This window comes from Gymnoscopelus braueri, assembly GCF_963280865.1.
Source record: "Gymnoscopelus braueri genome assembly, chromosome: 11".
Taxonomy (NCBI): Eukaryota; Metazoa; Chordata; class Actinopteri; order Myctophiformes; family Myctophidae; genus Gymnoscopelus; species Gymnoscopelus braueri.
The window spans coordinates 7955276-7972583 of record NC_137613.1 but is presented as its reverse complement, the minus strand read 5'-3'; the positions used below and the strand labels follow the sequence as shown (position 1 = coordinate 7972583).

The window sequence follows — 17308 nt, the reverse complement described above, 5'->3', positions numbered from 1 at the left end:
AAATAAGAAACTACACTTTAGAAACAAGTCCAAATAAGCAACTACACTTTAGATACAAGCCTAAATGCCAAATAAGCAACTACACTTTAGAAACAAGCTAGCCTGGCTCCACCCCCTGCCAAACAACTACTAATATTTACAAGCAACTTTACAGAAAAACAAGCCCAAACTCGCGTATAATAAGCGGACATGGCAACGCGTCTGGCCTGCCTGCGTGCTGCTGATGGTGCAAAGGTAAGAGGGTATCTGCCCCATAGCCCGGAGGGATGGTCGCTCTGTGATTGGCTATTTGGTTGTCAGGGGGATAGCAAATGTTATAGGACGAGATTAACCTGCTCTACTTCTATTGAGCTATTTATAAGAACCTAGAATAAACAACTAATTGAAAAATGATGAGAGAGCAATGCGTACGTGCATGCATGTGTGTTTGCATGAATAAGTTTGTCTGGGCAAATTGTATTTAAAAAATAATAATGATACATTAATACAGTGATTATGGTGGTAGTTATTACATTATTTTGTTACATTTTCTGGTTTTATTTATTTATTATAAACTCATTGTAAAAAAAGAAGTGATACAAAGAAGTGTCGCTCCCTTGCTCTCCCACTAGGCCTACACATAATTGATACATAATGTAACATAATTAAAACACATTTTTTAATTTAGAGAGGACCTTAAACTTTCTGTTACAGTGTGTGTGTGTGTGTGTGTGTGTGTGTGTGTGTGTGTGTGGGTGTGTGTGTGTGTGTGTGTGTGTGTGTGTGTGTGTGTGTGTGTGTGTGTGTGCGGGCGTGTATTTATTTTATTTATTTTATTTATTTTATTTATTTTATTTATTTTATTTATTTTATTTATTTTATTTATTTTATTTATTTTATTTATTTATTTGAAAAGGAGGCATAGCTGGCAGAAGACCTTAAGAGCCTGGGCTGAGTGCCTGTCAGAACCAGGTGTCGGACTTGAAGAAAGATCAGGCGAGGATTATTTGAACAGCAGCTGTAACCTGGCCTTACTGCTACTGCAGTGGCAGTTGGCCATAACATAACATCATTGACCTGTACCCCTAGGCAGTGGCGTGAAGTAACTAAGTACATTTACTCAAGCACTGTACTTAAGTAAAATCTTTAGGTATTTTTTACATTATGAGTACTTACACATTTTCAGTACTTTTACTTCTACTCCACTACATCTCAGAGGCAAATATTATACTTTGCTCCACTACAATTATTTGACATTTTTAGTCATTAGTTACTTTGTAGATTCTGTAAATTAGTATTATTACAAAACATACATTAACCACTTCAGCCCTATATAGACTTTGGCCATTTGAAAATAGCCGATCTGCAAGCTCACAACGCTTCGCATTGTGAGCTTGTAGATCTGCTATTTTCAAATGATCGCATACGTTTTGAAAACATGAAATGGAAGATTTCTGCATAATGACTGAATTGTAGGGAATTTGTGGGAATTTATTCCTGAGAGTGAACAAAGTACGGGTCCATTTGGTTACATTTGCACTGTCTCTGTTTGTACTGTGTAGATCATTGGTTCTCAAAGTGGGGTCCGGGGACCCCCAGGGGTCCTTTGGGGGGGGGGGGGGGGGGGGGTACAGGGGGTCCCCAGCAAAATGTGTTAATATAGCGTCGCAATAATTTTAACCTTTTACACTTTGGCTATTCAAAAATAGCAGATATACAAGCTCATAGTGCGGCACAGAGTGCCGCGCTATGAGCATGTAGATCTGCTATTTTTGAAAAATCTTGAAAATGTGTGCAAGCCTTTGAATATATATATTTTTTAAAGCGAACATTCGTAACTCAAACCTTTGCTTCCGGGGGGGGGGGGGGTCCCTGGAACAAAATATTTGAGATGGGGGTCCGCGGCCAAATACATATCATTTTGGGGGTCCTTGACATGAAAAAGTTTGAGAACCACTGGTGTAGTCGATACACCGTAATAGTCAAAGGTGTCTGATTTATCAGGCAAGTGAAGCAACTATATCTCTAATTTGTAGGGTACCCTCCCTTTGTTTGATCACACACACCATTCCCCTCAACACTGTCCAGAATGTGTCTCTGTCTTTGCCAACAGTGTCAGTGCAGAGGGCAAAGGACAGCTTTTTTGTTGTTGCTGTTGTTTTTACTCCTGCTATGTCATGTTTAAACACAAGATGGCAGTGCTTACCTTTCTGTCATGATATTAGTTGAGCAGCAGAGTTCAGTGACTGTCAGATCACATGTTCAAGAGTAGTGTGAATAGCATTTTAGAGCTTATAGTTGAACATACATATATATCTTCTAAAAGAGGTGCAGAAACAAATCTATTTATAATAAATAAATAAGTTTACCCAGCTCCACTACCTCCCTGACAACTATTATTATTATTATTATAACTACTCACACATGTTCATTTAGAATTGATTATCAGTGCATTGAAAGTCCAACAGTAAAACCCTTGTTTGATGTTTAGACAAGTTTGGTGACTGCTGTTATTACAGCTATATTAGGTCTATTTTCTGCCCAGCAAAAAAAATAAAATACAATTGAACGTGGGTTCTCAGTCTAGAGGAGACATCTGACCTGTGTTGGGAAACTCCAACAACCATCTGGATTGCATCAGTTTCAAAACATTTTGTTACCAAACGTTATTCATTCACATATTTGCCCAGGCATTTATCATGATGTGAGCTAATAATATTAACAGGAGCCATGCCAGTCATATTTATTATTGTATTTATGATTTTACGACACGTAAGAGGTGTGTGTGGCTGATTGTCTGGGGATAATCTCGCACACACTAACTGCTGGACTGATTGATCAGCACTGCCAGTAGGCCATGGAACTATACACACATCTTTCCCGTTGTATTTGTGTTTCAGCGATTACCTGAGGGAGTGCGGTGCCAAGTGAGAAGCCCGTCGGATCAGCGGTCCAGAAATGTTCTATATCCTTAAATTAAAATTGGCTTAAAGGGCAAGACCACTTTGGTAGAGATTTGGGCTGTGTATTACACAACCCAAGGAAGAAAGTTAACATTTTTTATAAAAAAAAATAACAGTACTGGGTTTGGTGATGTTCTATAAATGTCTGAATCAACTTTGTTTGCGTTCGTCTATGTGCTAAAAGAGTGTGACTTTGAGAGCTGTTTCAACACACAATGTAAGTCAATGAGGAGCATATTTTGAATTATCAATTTCTAATCAATGGAGAAATAATTTTGTATTTCTTGTCCATCTTTGGAGTTACATCATGACAAGGTAACTACACAACCCAAACCTCTACCAAAGTGGTCTTGCCCTTTAAGGGAGTACCCAATGCAGCCAAGCCCAAATATGGAGTGTGTTGTCTAACCTCAATGTGTTGTCATAGCATCAGGCGCAAACAAATCAGTAAACTCCATATATGGGCTTAAAAAGGGGGCATACATGGGCATATAGTTGACTTCAGAGATCTCCACTTATGGGTATAAAAGGGACAAGGACTGACAAGATACAGAGACCTCCATATATGGGCATATCACCATGCCAATAACAAGTCCTTACATCTCATGGTCTTATGGTGTCCACCGAAGACCAAGCTTGGACAGAGAGATTCATAATCAAGCAGCAGTGTCTATGAGCAACAGACACGACACCTTTTCTTTCGTCCAAGGTTGGGACAGGCGACAGGGTGAGCTCAACTCTGTAATGTGAAAAGAAAGAATCGTAGTTGGGGAAAATGTGGAAGGGCATAATTAAGGCCTAATTCCCCAATTCCCTGTCAGTTGACATGTGGACATCATCTATATGACAGATGACTTAAGCTTCTGATGGTGGATCTGTCTTGTCTAGTCCAAAGTCAAAGCCAAAATAAGATGCCAAGATGAAGACTAGAATAGCTATGAGGATGGCGAGAAACACCACAACCCAACATCTTTTCTTGCACCTACTCTTCTTATATTTAACAGCCTGTCCTACACCTTCCTTCGCCACTTCCACATAGACGGATGACTGGTTGATGTTCGCTTCGATGTCGTTCACCGTCTCCCCCTGAGCCTGCACCTCCATGTCAATGTACTGGCATATGAGGTGCAGGTCCTTGATGCTCCGCTCTAGCTTCAGGATCTCGTCGTGTCGCGACTCGATGTCATTCAGCGCCTGCCGGGTGGCCTGGGCGTCGCTCAAGATGTTCTGTGTGAAAACGTCTGTCCGTCCGCTCTCCAGCATGGCGTGCAGCTCCTCGTTGGTCACATTGGTGCCGGTGATCTTGAGCTGCCTCTGGATCCTCTCCACGTTGCGGGCTCTGTAATGAACCTGGGTGGTGTTACATTTGCCCATCAGCTCCACAAACTGCCTGGACTTGACACCGTGCTGAGTGCGCTGCATCCTCATGTTTATGGACTCATACTGTCCGTCGTCCTTTCCCTTCTTGGGCTCTAGCGTCCTCAGTTTCTTCTTTATGTCGCAGGCCATCGTTTTGATCCGTTCTCGTAGCGTCTGGAGCTCTTGCTTCATACTATCATCTGGCAGTGCTACACCCAGCACAGTTTTCTGTTTCTTCTCGAGGTCTGCAACATGTCTTCTGAGACTCTCCAGGCCTGTGTCGATGTCTTGCACCTTCCCAAAAAAGTCTTCATTATCCTTCTCTCCACTCCCCCCTGTTGAGGGTCCTAGATTCTCCTCTTCCTCGTCTGGCCACCCACTATTCTGATTTCCTAATTCCATTGTCCGATCCCGCATTTTCCAAAGTGATGTAACTACCCAGAAAGGTACAATTTAAACTTGACAATGTAATGACACTAAGCTGAAGTGTGGAAAAGGTACTCGAAGAGCATGGAGCATAAGAACCTTCCTCTGGGGTCCTTGTCCAAGTGGTGATGTTTTAACAAAGCACAGACCTGTCACTAGCACTCTCTTAAGCCGAGGTGATGACAAAGCCGTCATCATTTATCACATCTCACGTCTTGCCCAAATATGGAGTTACACCTGGCTCTTGACTGGCATCCTAGCGCTCTGGTTGGAAATATCAGGTGACCATGGCAACCTGATATCATCAATGATGTCAGAATACTGGGCAGTGGGCAAATGCCTAATGCAGTAATTCCCAACCGGAGGATATTGCAAGTGGGCCGCCAAATAATTGGCAAAACACTAAGATTTCGATAACATAGGTGGGGTGGGGTGGGCCATAGCTGAGTGGTTAGTGAGCCTGTTAAGAGCCCCTGGTTGTCCCAGGTACGATTCCAGGCCAGGCCAGCAATGTGTCGATGTGTGTCCCTGAGCAAGACCCTTAACCCCTAATTGCTCCCAGAGTGCCATAGAATGGCTGCTCACTGCTCCTAGTAGTTATAGGATGGGTAAATGCAGAGGACAAATTTCACTCATGTGCAAATATACAGTGACAAAAAAAAAACACACCCAAGGAGTGGGGTCCAACATGAATGTTATGAAGGGTTGCAAACATAAGCCAAACAAAGGTTCTTCCCATTTTCGGAGTAGTTTCAATAAGGTGCTTTCCAATGACTAGGCTCGCCTTACGTTGCCTATAGACCAATTATTTGTTTACCAACATTGAGACTGAACACACAGGTGATTGTTTCGTGCAATCAATTCCCAACATAGGGTGCGTTCGGAGTTACAGCAATGAGCGCACTGGCACAATACAAACTAATAGGCGAGTGCACTCCGGTGCGCAATTTCCGAACGCACCCTCAGTGCCGGACCTGCGCGCGCAATGCTGGTTCTTATCGCTTGCAACCAGTGTGACGTCGTCTGTTAAGGTCTATGTGGAAGACGCAAAACAAGAGTCAGTAGGCCTACTGCACAGTTCACTTATCCTATATTATCCCTGAAAGTGTGTCGTCCGTCCAACAAGGAGAGTGAGCGCTGAGCGGTGGTGTAAAAACGTGATTATAAGAGAGAGGATCTGTACAGCTGATCTGGAGCTGCTCTCCGTCTCACTACGCCCTCAGTATCTGCCACGCGAATTCCCCCAGCTGTTTGTCACTGTCGTGTATATCCACCCGAAAGCAAACAGGAGTAATGCATGTGAACGGATTCACCAAGTAACCCAGAGGCTTCAATCTATATCTCCCGATGCCCCTAATATTGTTCTTGGAGACATGAATCACTGTACATTGTCAGATACTCTGCGAGACTTTTATCAGTATGTCACGTGCCCGACCAGGTATGAAAACATACTGGATTTGTGTTATGGCAACATTAAGAACGCTTACAAGTCCATCTCGCTCCACCCCTTGGGATCTTCTGATCACAACTGTGTGCATCTCATCCCTGTTTATCGCACCGTGCTGAAAAGGGAGAAGGTACAGAGTAGACTATCCGGGTAAAGGACTGGAGGAATAATGACGCCTGTCTGTCTCTACAGGGTTGTCTGGACTGCACTGATTGGGACATGTTTAAACAGTCGTGTAATGACATTGATGAACTCACTGACGTTATTTGTAGCTGGATATCTTATTGTGAGAATACAGTGATCCCTGTCAAAACTGTCAAGATTTATCCTAACAGCAAGCCATGGGTATCTAAGTCACTTAAAGGGCTATTGCAAAAAAAGGAAAAGGCATTTAAAGAAGGGAACCTTATAGAAATGCACAATATAGAGAAAGAGATAAAACGAGAAATCAGGGCTGGAAAAATGAGGTATAAAGACAAAATAGAAAATCAGCTCAGGATGAATAATCTGGGTTCTGCCTGGAGTAGTACGAAAACTATTGTAGGACTTAAAGAAGAGGGTAGGACTAACATATACAGCTTAGTGGCTATAATTCAGATCTGCAGCTAGCAGAGGAATTTAATGAGTTCTATACCAGATTTGATGTGCATGATTTCAAAGGGCAACATTCTGAGCTTAGGAAGGGGTTGGTGAAATCTAGGGTTCATGACCTCTCCTTTGATGAACATAGTGTGACCACGTGTTTTAAAAGGTGTAAACCTAAGAAAAGTCCAGGCCCAGACAATATAGGTGGCCGTCTGCTTACTGTCTGTGCAGAACAGCTAGGCCCTATTTTCTATTTTATTTTTCAGCTGTCTCTTACTCAGCAGAAGGTGCCATCTTTATGGAAGCGATCCATTGTGGTGCCGGTTGCCAAGGGTCCTCGTCCCAAAGCTCTCAAGGACTTCAGGCCTGTGGCCTTAACCTCTTTGGTTATGAAGTCATTTGAGAGGCTTGTTAAGGATGAGCTCTTGGCAATAACTGAGTGTTGCCTGGACCCCTTGCAATTTGCATACAGGGCTAAGAGAGGAGTGTCCGATGCTACCTTATCACCTTACTGAACCTTCTATTTTCACACCTGGAAGTTAGCAAAACACATGCTAGGCTGCTTTTTGTTGACTTCTCATCAGCCTTTAACACTATTCAGCCACACATACTAGTTGAAAAATTAGTTAAAAACTTTGGCTTAGATTCAGGTATTATTGGTTGGGTTCTTGATTTTCTCACAAATAGAACCCAGAGGGTACGGGTGAATGGTAAATTGTCTGGAGAACTAACATCATCCACCGGCTCACCCCAAGGTTGTGTTCTTTCCCCACTCTTGTATATCCTGTATACTAATGATTGTAGGAGCCAACATGACAATAGACACATTGTTAAATTTGCAGATGATTCTGTGATTGTTAGTCTTTTGAGTGATAGTGAAGCCAGTCATGGCCCAGTTGTAGATGACTTTATTTCTTGGTGTGAAGATGCATTCCTACAACTGAATGTCACAAAGACTAAAGACATGTGTATTGATTTTAGACGATCTCCACCAGCTCCTCAGAGTAGTGCCATAAATGGCCAGACAGTGGATTTGGTAACCACTTATAAATATCTCGGCTCCATTATTGACGATCGTCTGAAATTTGACTTCAATACTGAAATGGTGTGTAAGAAAGGTCAACAGCGCCTCTTCTGTTTAAGGAAGCTATAGCCAAATTTCAGGTGGACAAGTCACTGATGATTTTATTCTACAGAGCTTTCATAGAGTCTGTTATTTCATTTGCTGCAATTTGTTGGTATGGAAACCTTGGCATTAAACAGAAAAATGCCCTTAACAGGGTTGTGAGGGGGGCCAGCAAGATTGTGGGGGCACAATTTAGCTGTCTGAGTCATATATATGACCAGCAGGTGCTTAAGAAAGCATCTTCTATTATGGCAGACAGCTCTCACCCCCTAAATCCTGAATATGAATTCTTGCCTTCCGGCCAAAGGTTAAAGACCCCTGTAGCTAAAAACAATAGGTACCTACTTCTATTCGTGCCATCAATAACAGCAGCAGGAGGAGGTAGCTATGAGTAGCTATTATTATCTGGATCTTGTGATTATGTCTATGTCTATGTGTGTCTTGTGTATGTATGTTTACTGTGTGTTGGAGTTTCTTACTTTCTCACTATCTGCTGTAACATAAGTTGCCCAATTTGGGACATAATAAACTTGAACTTGAACTTGAACTTGTAAGTAAGTACGATGTTTTGGCAGCACAGAGCATATGACTGGATATAAAACACTCGGGTTACACACTTTGAGTGTTGTTTTGGAGTTGATCAAGCTTTGCTGTTGTTTAATCCTGGACTCTATATTTTGTTCATTTCTCTTCTCTTGCTCTATTGTCTTTGTTTTTCAATTCATCATTCACTGTAAAGGAATTGTTATACAAATGAAAATTCAACTTTTAATGTAAGCCATCACGGGGTGAGAATGAAAAAAAGTCATTTGTGGAGTGAACTACTCTTTTGACCCATTAAGACCTGGAACGCATCTGTGTCACTTTAGATTTCTTTGGCTATTAAAAAAATAGCAGATATACAAGCTCATAGCGCGGCACTGAGTGCCGCGCTATGAGCTTGTAGATCTGCTATTTTTGAAAAGTATTTTTTGTAGATTTATTTTCAAAAAACTGTTAGGATTTAGAATTTTTTTTTAAGAATCGCCTCAGGCCTCAATGGGTTAACCTGCTTCAACTATTAATTAATGTTCCTCTCATTTTATCCTTTTAACTCAAGTCTTAAAATGGCTCCCAGTTAAGAAACGTATTTAACACAGTCTGGAGCTCTCTGCTGGAACTGTTGCCCCCGCGACCCCATTCCGAATAAGCGGGGTTGAAGATGCAATGGATGATGGATGGATGCATGGACTCACCAACTCTGGTGAGAAAAAACACATTTGGAGTTAGAGTTTGATTGATAGAATACATTTGGGCTTCTATAAAAAAAATCACACCCTGTGTGAAGTGGGCGGTGTCTTGCTAGTCAACCAATCATGTACAAAAAATAAATACATTTATTGAAACACTCTTTATGATGGAAGAAACCATAACTTAAAAAAAACAAATTTATTGTTTTTTTTAAAGTTATGGTTTCTTATATAGGGCTATGCACATGTGTCATGTGACACTGGCCAATCACAGTCCTGAATAGACTGTGATTGGCCAATCACGGTGCAGGGTTAGGCGGGGTACATTTTTGGCCAATCACAGCGCAGGATTTGTTGTACAAATATCCAAACCTCACTTATAGGGGCGGTTTCACCGCCCAAAAAGAAGAAGAAAATCACAGAAAAGCCAAAGGCTTGTTTCCATTGTGGTCCATTATTAGGATGACCATATTTTCAAACACCCAAACCGGGACCCTTGATCACTTTCAACCTGGTGCCCCTATTTTGGCCATGTCATTATAGGCGTTATTATTATTTTTACTTGACATTTTCAAAAAATCCCCCCCACCCCCTTATTTCACTGACAGATGCTCTGTTCTGTGAACAGACAGGCCATTTCTTTATTTATACGGTATGTGAATTTTGTGAAAGCTCAGGGCACAGCAGGAGCAATTAGTCAAATCTGCCATAGTAATTCACCTGTTAAATGTACAGATTCTAAGTATATCTCTATAAAGTGTAAATGTCTGCAGACATCCAGTCAACATGCTATTGAGTGGGAATATTTAAAGAGGTGGTGCCATGGTTTTGCACTTTTTCTGTTTTTCATGTGTCTATGAGGTTGATAGAACTTCATTAAGCCCCCTGGTGGTGTTTTTATGGTGTTTTATGTCTTCTCTGACTATTTTGAGTTTCTACCTGGAGGCTGAAACCTTGAGGGTCAAACGTGCCAATAGAGAAACAGTGCTTTAGTGACATAGTAAAAATATACCCTCCCCCTCATTATCATAACACAACAGGTGTGGGCATGAGGAGGAGGAGGGACTAGGACAGGTGGGTGGTGCTAAGGTGGCGGAGGAGGTGCTAAGGTGAGAACCAGGTATACTTAATGAACTGGAGGCGTGTCCACATAAAAACATAATTTTAACAATTTCTGTAAACTTTCTCCTAGTATAACCATAATACCTGATGATATGTTTTAGGGGGGGGGGGGGATCACTGAAAATCACGGCACCCCGTCTTTAAGTCCCATGCATAGTCTGACGAATAGCCCTTTTTATTTAATTTTTTTTAAATAATTTTTATCCCTCGATTTTGTAACCCTTTTTTCACCCGGTGCCAATTTGCTAAGTGATCCTGGGCACTACACTCCCCCCACCAGCCTACGGAGGCCAGGGCCGAGCTCATGCCTCCTTCAATGCATGAGAGCCAACTGACCTTCTTGTCACCTGACAGAGGGGAGTTTCCCTGGTAGGACGTAGCGCGTGGAAGGAACACGTTATTCCAACCAGTTCCCTTCCCCTCCATCAGGCGCCCCGGCTGACCAGGGGGAGGCAGTATAGTGACCAGGATTACTACAGGGTATTAACTACCCTAGGAGACACGGGGCGAACATGCAAACTCCACACAGAGTAGGCCCTTTCGCCAACCCCACCTAGGGTATGGGCACTGGTGACGCGGAGGAGAAGACACACCCCCAGCGCCCACAGCGTCCCCGGCGGGAATCAAACCCAGGACCTTCTAGCTGTGAGCGACAGCGCTACCGACTGCGCCACCGAATAGCCCTTTTTCACGCAGTGTTGGTCTGCCAATATACATTTATTTGCAATCATGGGAACCCATTTAGTTTTCACCTCTGGGGGCACAACCTAATTGTTTTGTGTAGAAACAGGAACTTGGTTTGGCTCCACCCCTTTCTTAGTCCACTTCCTCCCGGGTGCTTCTGTGTTTATTCCTACTAACAACAACACTACACATTTAGGGCAGTGGTGCTGACAGATTCTAAATGGTGCATTTATATAGCACCTTTATGTGATTGTGCCTCTACATTCACCCATTCACACACACACATTTACACACCGACAGCGGAGGAAACCATGCAACGCACCAACCTGCTCATCGGGAGCAATTAGGGGTTCAGGGTCTCGCTCAAGGACACTTCGACACTAACCCTGGGGGAGCCTGGTATCGAACTGGGAACCTTCCGGTTGCCAACCGGCCCCTCTACCTCCTGAGCCACTGCCACCGATTCTACAGTTAGCAGAATCTGTCTCGAGAGATACATTTGTTTGTGACACAAATTAATGTTCTACTACTCACTATGATGGCCCTGCCTGTGTGTTGAAACATGTCACTCTCTCAGCCAATAAAAACAGCTGGCATCATCATCATGCGTCACAACAACTTACGTACATAATGTCCCCCTCCTGCGGTGGAGGGACTAGCACAGGCTTGTGTAAATCATTGAGCAATAGTTTTCTTTCTCAAATCTACAGTGCAGTTTAATGAAGAACAAAATGCACGTGATAACGCAAAGCTGTCTCCTATTCATGTGGCCGTATGTTCTGATCTTAGTGAGTGCTGACGGTAAGACGACTCTTGTTTACAGAGCAGATTAGATTCATGTGTCTTTATCTGCTTTCTGTTCTTTAAAACAAACAGGGATTTGCCAAATTGTCAAACAAATACATATTATATTTCTCTTTTTACTGTTTTATTGTTTCTGACCAGTCCCTATTATGACACAAACATAGCAGAATCCTATCCAGCTGGAAAACAAGTCAGAGTGGGTTTGAAAGTTGACTTGGATCGTTCAAATTACTATGCATGGAGGGTGAATGATGCCTCAAGGTTCTAGATGTCAACTTAATTGCCCTTCAATTCTACTTGTTCATGTGTTGTTGCTTTATCTTTTAATTGTGTCAAATGGAAATCTGCTCCTCGAAAGACTACTGAAACGTAGGGGTCACTAGGTTCTTTCTTGTTGTTCATGTTACACTGCTGGGTCTCTGTCCTGAGTTGCACCTGTTTTTGCAGCATGGCCGTGGGTGTTCTATCATAGTCAGTAGATTATCAAGCTGAACCTCATGTTGATTTAACCTACAGGATACACAGGGTGAACTCTGCGGTGGACAGAGGCCATACAGTACATACAGTACATCTGTTAGTGTGAAACATTCTGACAGTGATTCCCTCCCGATGGAATATGCCTCTGGCTCACTGTCTTCATCAGTGAGTGCTGTTAAATCTAGGATGACATCAGAATCAGAATTAGTTTTACAGGTGTAAAGCAGTGGGTGAAATAATTATTTTCATGTGCTCTCCATCATGTTGTAGTATTCTGTGAGAAGACAGAGGGACAGAGGTAGAGTGAGACCAAAGGGAGATCACTCTTTGCTCTCACATGGAGGTCTGCAGACAAATATATGTTCTTGAGGCCACTTGAACCCTCCAAAAAAACTTTTTGGAGGATAATTAAAGTTTGTTTAATGACACCCCCCCCAGCACTGGTGGTATCTGGTCTTATAGTGGAGAGTGGAGGACTATTGGAGGTGGACTGATGATGATGATGATGAGGATGAGGATGAGGTTGAGGTTGAGGTTGAGGTTGAAGATGAAGATGAAGATGAAGATGAAGATTATGATTATTAATCCTCTGGCATCTGGCATTTAGTTTTAAAATGCAAAATTTGGTCATGGGTGGCATGGCTGACTTGGAAGGTTCTCCCTCTCTAATTCTCCCTATCTTTCACCCCTGTTTACAGAGCCTGGTGATGTTAGGTTGGTGGGAGGAAACAGTAACTGTTCTGGTAGATTGGAGATGAAAAACCAGGGAGAGTGGAAGCCAGTGGATGTTTGGTATGAAATCAACTGGATGACATCAGCTGTAGTGTGCAGACAGCTGGACTGTGGCTCTGCTGTTTCAACAAAAAGGATTTATGGGTCTACATATCAACATGTATGGAAGATTACATCCTGTATTGGGTCTGAGTCTTCACTGGGGGAGTGTGGATATTGGGCAAGTGATTTTTCCCGTGACAGAGTGGAGGTGATCTGTTCAGGTAACAAAAACAATGACTTCAACAATGATATATATATGTTCACAATTTACAGTGGAGTATGATTCTATGGACTCTTAGATGTCGACTGATCATGATGATGATTGATCTATGTGCACTTCAACTCTCTCTCTCTCTCTCCCTTTCTCTCCCCCCCTCTCCCCCTCTTTCTCCTCTCCTCCCTCTCCCTCTCTCTCTCTCTCTCTCTCTCTCTCTCTCTCTCTCTCTCTATCTCTCCAGAGTCTGTGAGGTTGGTGAATGGAACTAGTTCATGTTCAGGCAGAGTGGAGGTGAAGTCCAATCAGTCGTGGGTCTCGGTGTGTGAAGGTGACTTTGACCGGCAGGATGCAGAGGTGCTCTGTAGGGAGCTTGGCTGTAATGCTCCTTCCGTCCTCCAGGGGGCGCTTTATGGAGAAGTAAAGGCTCCAATGTGGACCAAAGAGTTCCAGTGTGAAGGCAGTGAGTCTGTTCTCCTGGACTGTGGAACCTCAGACTCAACTAGAAACACCTGCTCACCTGACAGGACTGTTGGACTCACCTGCTCAGGTAAAACACACACACCGCACATTGGCCCTCATTTATCAACGGAGCGTAAAAAACTGCTTATATTTGACCATAAATGCGGCCGGACACCAACGTCGAAGTCACATTTATCAACGAATCCTATACAGCCAATCCTAGCGTACATCAGGTCGGAGCTTTGATAAATCTCACGTCTGAAAACGAAAGTCATTTAAATAACACGCCCTTAAATATTCTCGAAACACCCCGATTTTACGACATGAAGAACCAGAATACGACCAAACAAAGCATGGAAAGCCAATAACATTTCTCCGGCTCGCCTCGCCTCCCTGCCTGTCAAGTCACACACACACACACACACACACACACACGCCCAACTGTGTCTTTCATGTAATCCGTAGCGGTACAATCTTTGTCACGTAGGCTTGTAGCCTACATGAATTACATATTATGATACCAATCGCCATAAGGATAAGGATAATTCCTTTTAACAGGTCGTTCATGAAAGTCCTTGCGGTCTTGTTTCCAATGAGAACCTGTGAGCAATTGGGGTTAAGAGTCTTGCTCAGGGACAAATTTCATATCATCGGCACATATGCTGGGATAGCCTGGAATCGAACCTGGGGCAACCAGGGCCTCTGGTTCCCTAGGCGGGCTCACTAACCACTCAGCTATGGCCGCCCGCCATGAATGGAATACGTTTGTATATTAATTTATTTAACCCATACCGAGCAGTGCGCGTTCGAGTTACACTAAATTAAAGCAGTCATGTAGTAGGCTATGAGACTCGGGCGGGCTGCAGTGATCCCGTGCCGCCACGTTAATAAGAGATTGGAGCGTCGGGTTTATATACTTAACCCAGCCAGGTTGTAGTCTTCATAACTCTCTATGACATAACTCCATACCATAGGACAAGCTACTGTGGAGTGGATTATGTGTCCAGATGCCTGTCAGACAGTCAGACAATGCTGCTCCGCAGGTCTAGAATGGAATAAACGTGCGCAGCCAACGTCAACAACTGCTATCGACCAGACGTGAGATCTCAGCGTACCCTAGGCTGAAACCAACGTCAGGATATATTGATAAATGCCGAAAGTTGCGGTGATCTCGCCGTACACCCATTATTTGGTCTGCACCGCGTTGATAAATGAGGGCCATTAGGTTTGGATTATTATTTTATAATGATTATTTTTACTCCCTACTCTCTTGTCTCTGTACAGAGCCTGATAACATCAGGTTGGTGGGAGGAACCAGTAACTGTACTGGCAGACTAGAGATGAACCACCAGGGAGAGTGGAGACCAGTGGTTGGTTGGTCTGACTGGAACCAGAATACAACAGCTGTAGTATGTAGACAGCTGAACCGTGGTTCTGCTGTTTTAACAGAGCATACTTATGGTTTTACACGTGAATCTGTATGGAAGGTTAGATCTTCCTGCATTGGGTCTGAATCTTCACTGAGGGAGTGTGTAACAAGGCAGTCTAGTACTTCCGTTGGCAGACTGGAGGTGACCTGTTTAGGTAACACAAAAGCATAACTTCAACAATGACATTTATGATGATCATTTATTTACTCATGTAATTATGAAATCAAACTCTGTCCCTCTCTGTGGCCTTATTCTCTGTCTGTCTGTCTGTCTCTGTCTGCCCCCCTCTCTCTCCAGAGTCTGTGAAGTTGGTGAATGAGACTAGTTTGTGTTCAGGCAGAGTGGAGGTGACGTCCAGAGACGGAGGTGACTTGGCTGTCCTTCAGTTTTCCACTCTTAATACTACCAGATAAAATACTACCATTGCTCTTAGCACTGCAATCACTCTTAACACTACCACTACTTAACACTGCCGTTGCTCTTAACACTAACAATACTTAACAATAACAACACTCATAACACTATCGATACTTAACAGTACCAAAACTCTTACTAAAACTACTACATACCATCTAAAAAGACAGCAAGCGCACACTTTTTCTTAAGGAGCAGCCCTTTCTAGTTTTAAAATGAAGTAACATTACTTTTTCACTGCTTACTCTCCTGTCTCTGTAAAGAGTCTGATGGTATCAGGTTGGTGGGTGGAACCGGTAACTGTACTGGTAGACTGGAGATGGAACACCAGGGAGAGTGGAGACGAGTGGATGAGTGGTATGGTTTGAGCCTGACGACAACAGCTGCAGTGTGTAGACAGCTGGACTGTGGTTCTGCTATTTCATCAGTACAGATTTATGATACCACATCTGAACCTGTATGGAGGATTACATCTGCTTGTGTTGGATCTGAATCTTCACTGACGGAGTGTGTAACACATGTGTCTGATAATTCATATAACAGACTGGAAGTGATCTGTTCAGGTAACAAAAAATAGCTTCAACAAGGACAGTAATCTCGACTTGTCTCTTATATTATCTGTCTGTTTCTCTGTCTATCCTGTCTGTGTGATCCTCTCCACCTGTCATTCTGCTCTTGAAGTGGGTTAAAAGGATGCTTATCCCTAAATATTCTCTGTGTTTGTATGTAGAGTAAAGTAGTTGAGTACGAATGAATTCTCTCTCTCTCTCTCTCTCTCTCTCTCTCTCTCTCTCTGTCTCTCTCTCTCTCTCCAGAGTCTGTGAGGTTGGTGAATGGGACTGGTTTGTGTTCAGGTAGAGTGGAGGTGAAGTCCAATCAGTCGTGGGTCTCAGTGTGTGAAGGTGACTTTGACCAGCAGGATGCAGAGGTGGTCTGTAGGGAGCTTGGCTGTGGGGCTCCTTCAGTCCTCCAGGGAGCGCTTTATGGAGGAGTGAAGGCTCCAAAGTGGACCAAAGAGTTCCAGTGTGAAGGTAACGAGTCTGCCCTCCTCGACTGTGGAACCTCATACTCAACTAGAAACACCTGCTCACCTGACAAGACTGTTGGACTCACCTGCTCAGGTAAAAGACACACTACACAGTACTTGTACTTCGTTACTTCCCATCTCTGGGTAAAAGACACACTACACATTAAGTTTGGAGTATTATTTTATGATGAATTTGACCTTTTGCTGTCTACTGTCCTTTTGTGTCTTACTGTCTTATCTCTGTACAGAGACTGTCAGGTTGGTTGGAGGAACCAGTCACTGTACTGGCAGACTGGAGGTGGAATACGAGGAAGAGTGGAGACCAGTGGTTGGTTGGTCTGACTGGGACCTGAAGTCATCATCTGTTGTGTGTAGACAGCTGGACTGTGGTTCTGCCGTTTCAACAGGAAGGAGTTTTGGTTCTACACTTCTACCTGTATGGTTAATTAGGTCTTACTGTGATGGATCTGAGCCTTCACTGAGGGAGTGTGGACTAGAGCAGTCTGATATTTCCTCTGGCAGAGTTGAGGTGATCTGTTCAGGTAACACAATGACTTAAACAATGGCAGTAATCTTAACGTGCGTGCGCGCGTGTGTGCGTGTGCGTGTGTTTGATAACAGAGCAGGTGGTATATTGTATCTGGTACTTATTTATTTGTGTTCTTAATCATGAACTCAAACCATCTCCCCTCTATGCCCCCCTCTCTGTCTGTCTGTCTGTCTGTCTGTCTGTCTCCACATCCCTCTCTCTCTTCAGAGTCTGTGAGGTTGGTTAATGGGACTACT

The 17308-nt window shown here is 43.3% G+C and overlaps 1 protein-coding gene and 1 long non-coding RNA gene across 2 annotated transcripts in view; both read right to left on the bottom strand.

Annotated features, from left to right (window-relative positions):
- Positions 1–17308, bottom strand: part of LOC308094720 — an 87697-nt gene that overhangs the window by 53758 nt on the left and 16631 nt on the right. The window lies entirely within an intron of this gene.
- On the bottom strand, positions 3798–4703 carry LOC308094803 (syntaxin-4-like; the record flags this gene model as incomplete). The annotated part of the gene is made up of 1 exon (XM_080441629.1): positions 3798–4703. One exon carries the CDS (start codon positions 4701–4703, stop codon positions 3798–3800), a length of 906 nt encoding a protein of 301 aa, XP_080297755.1.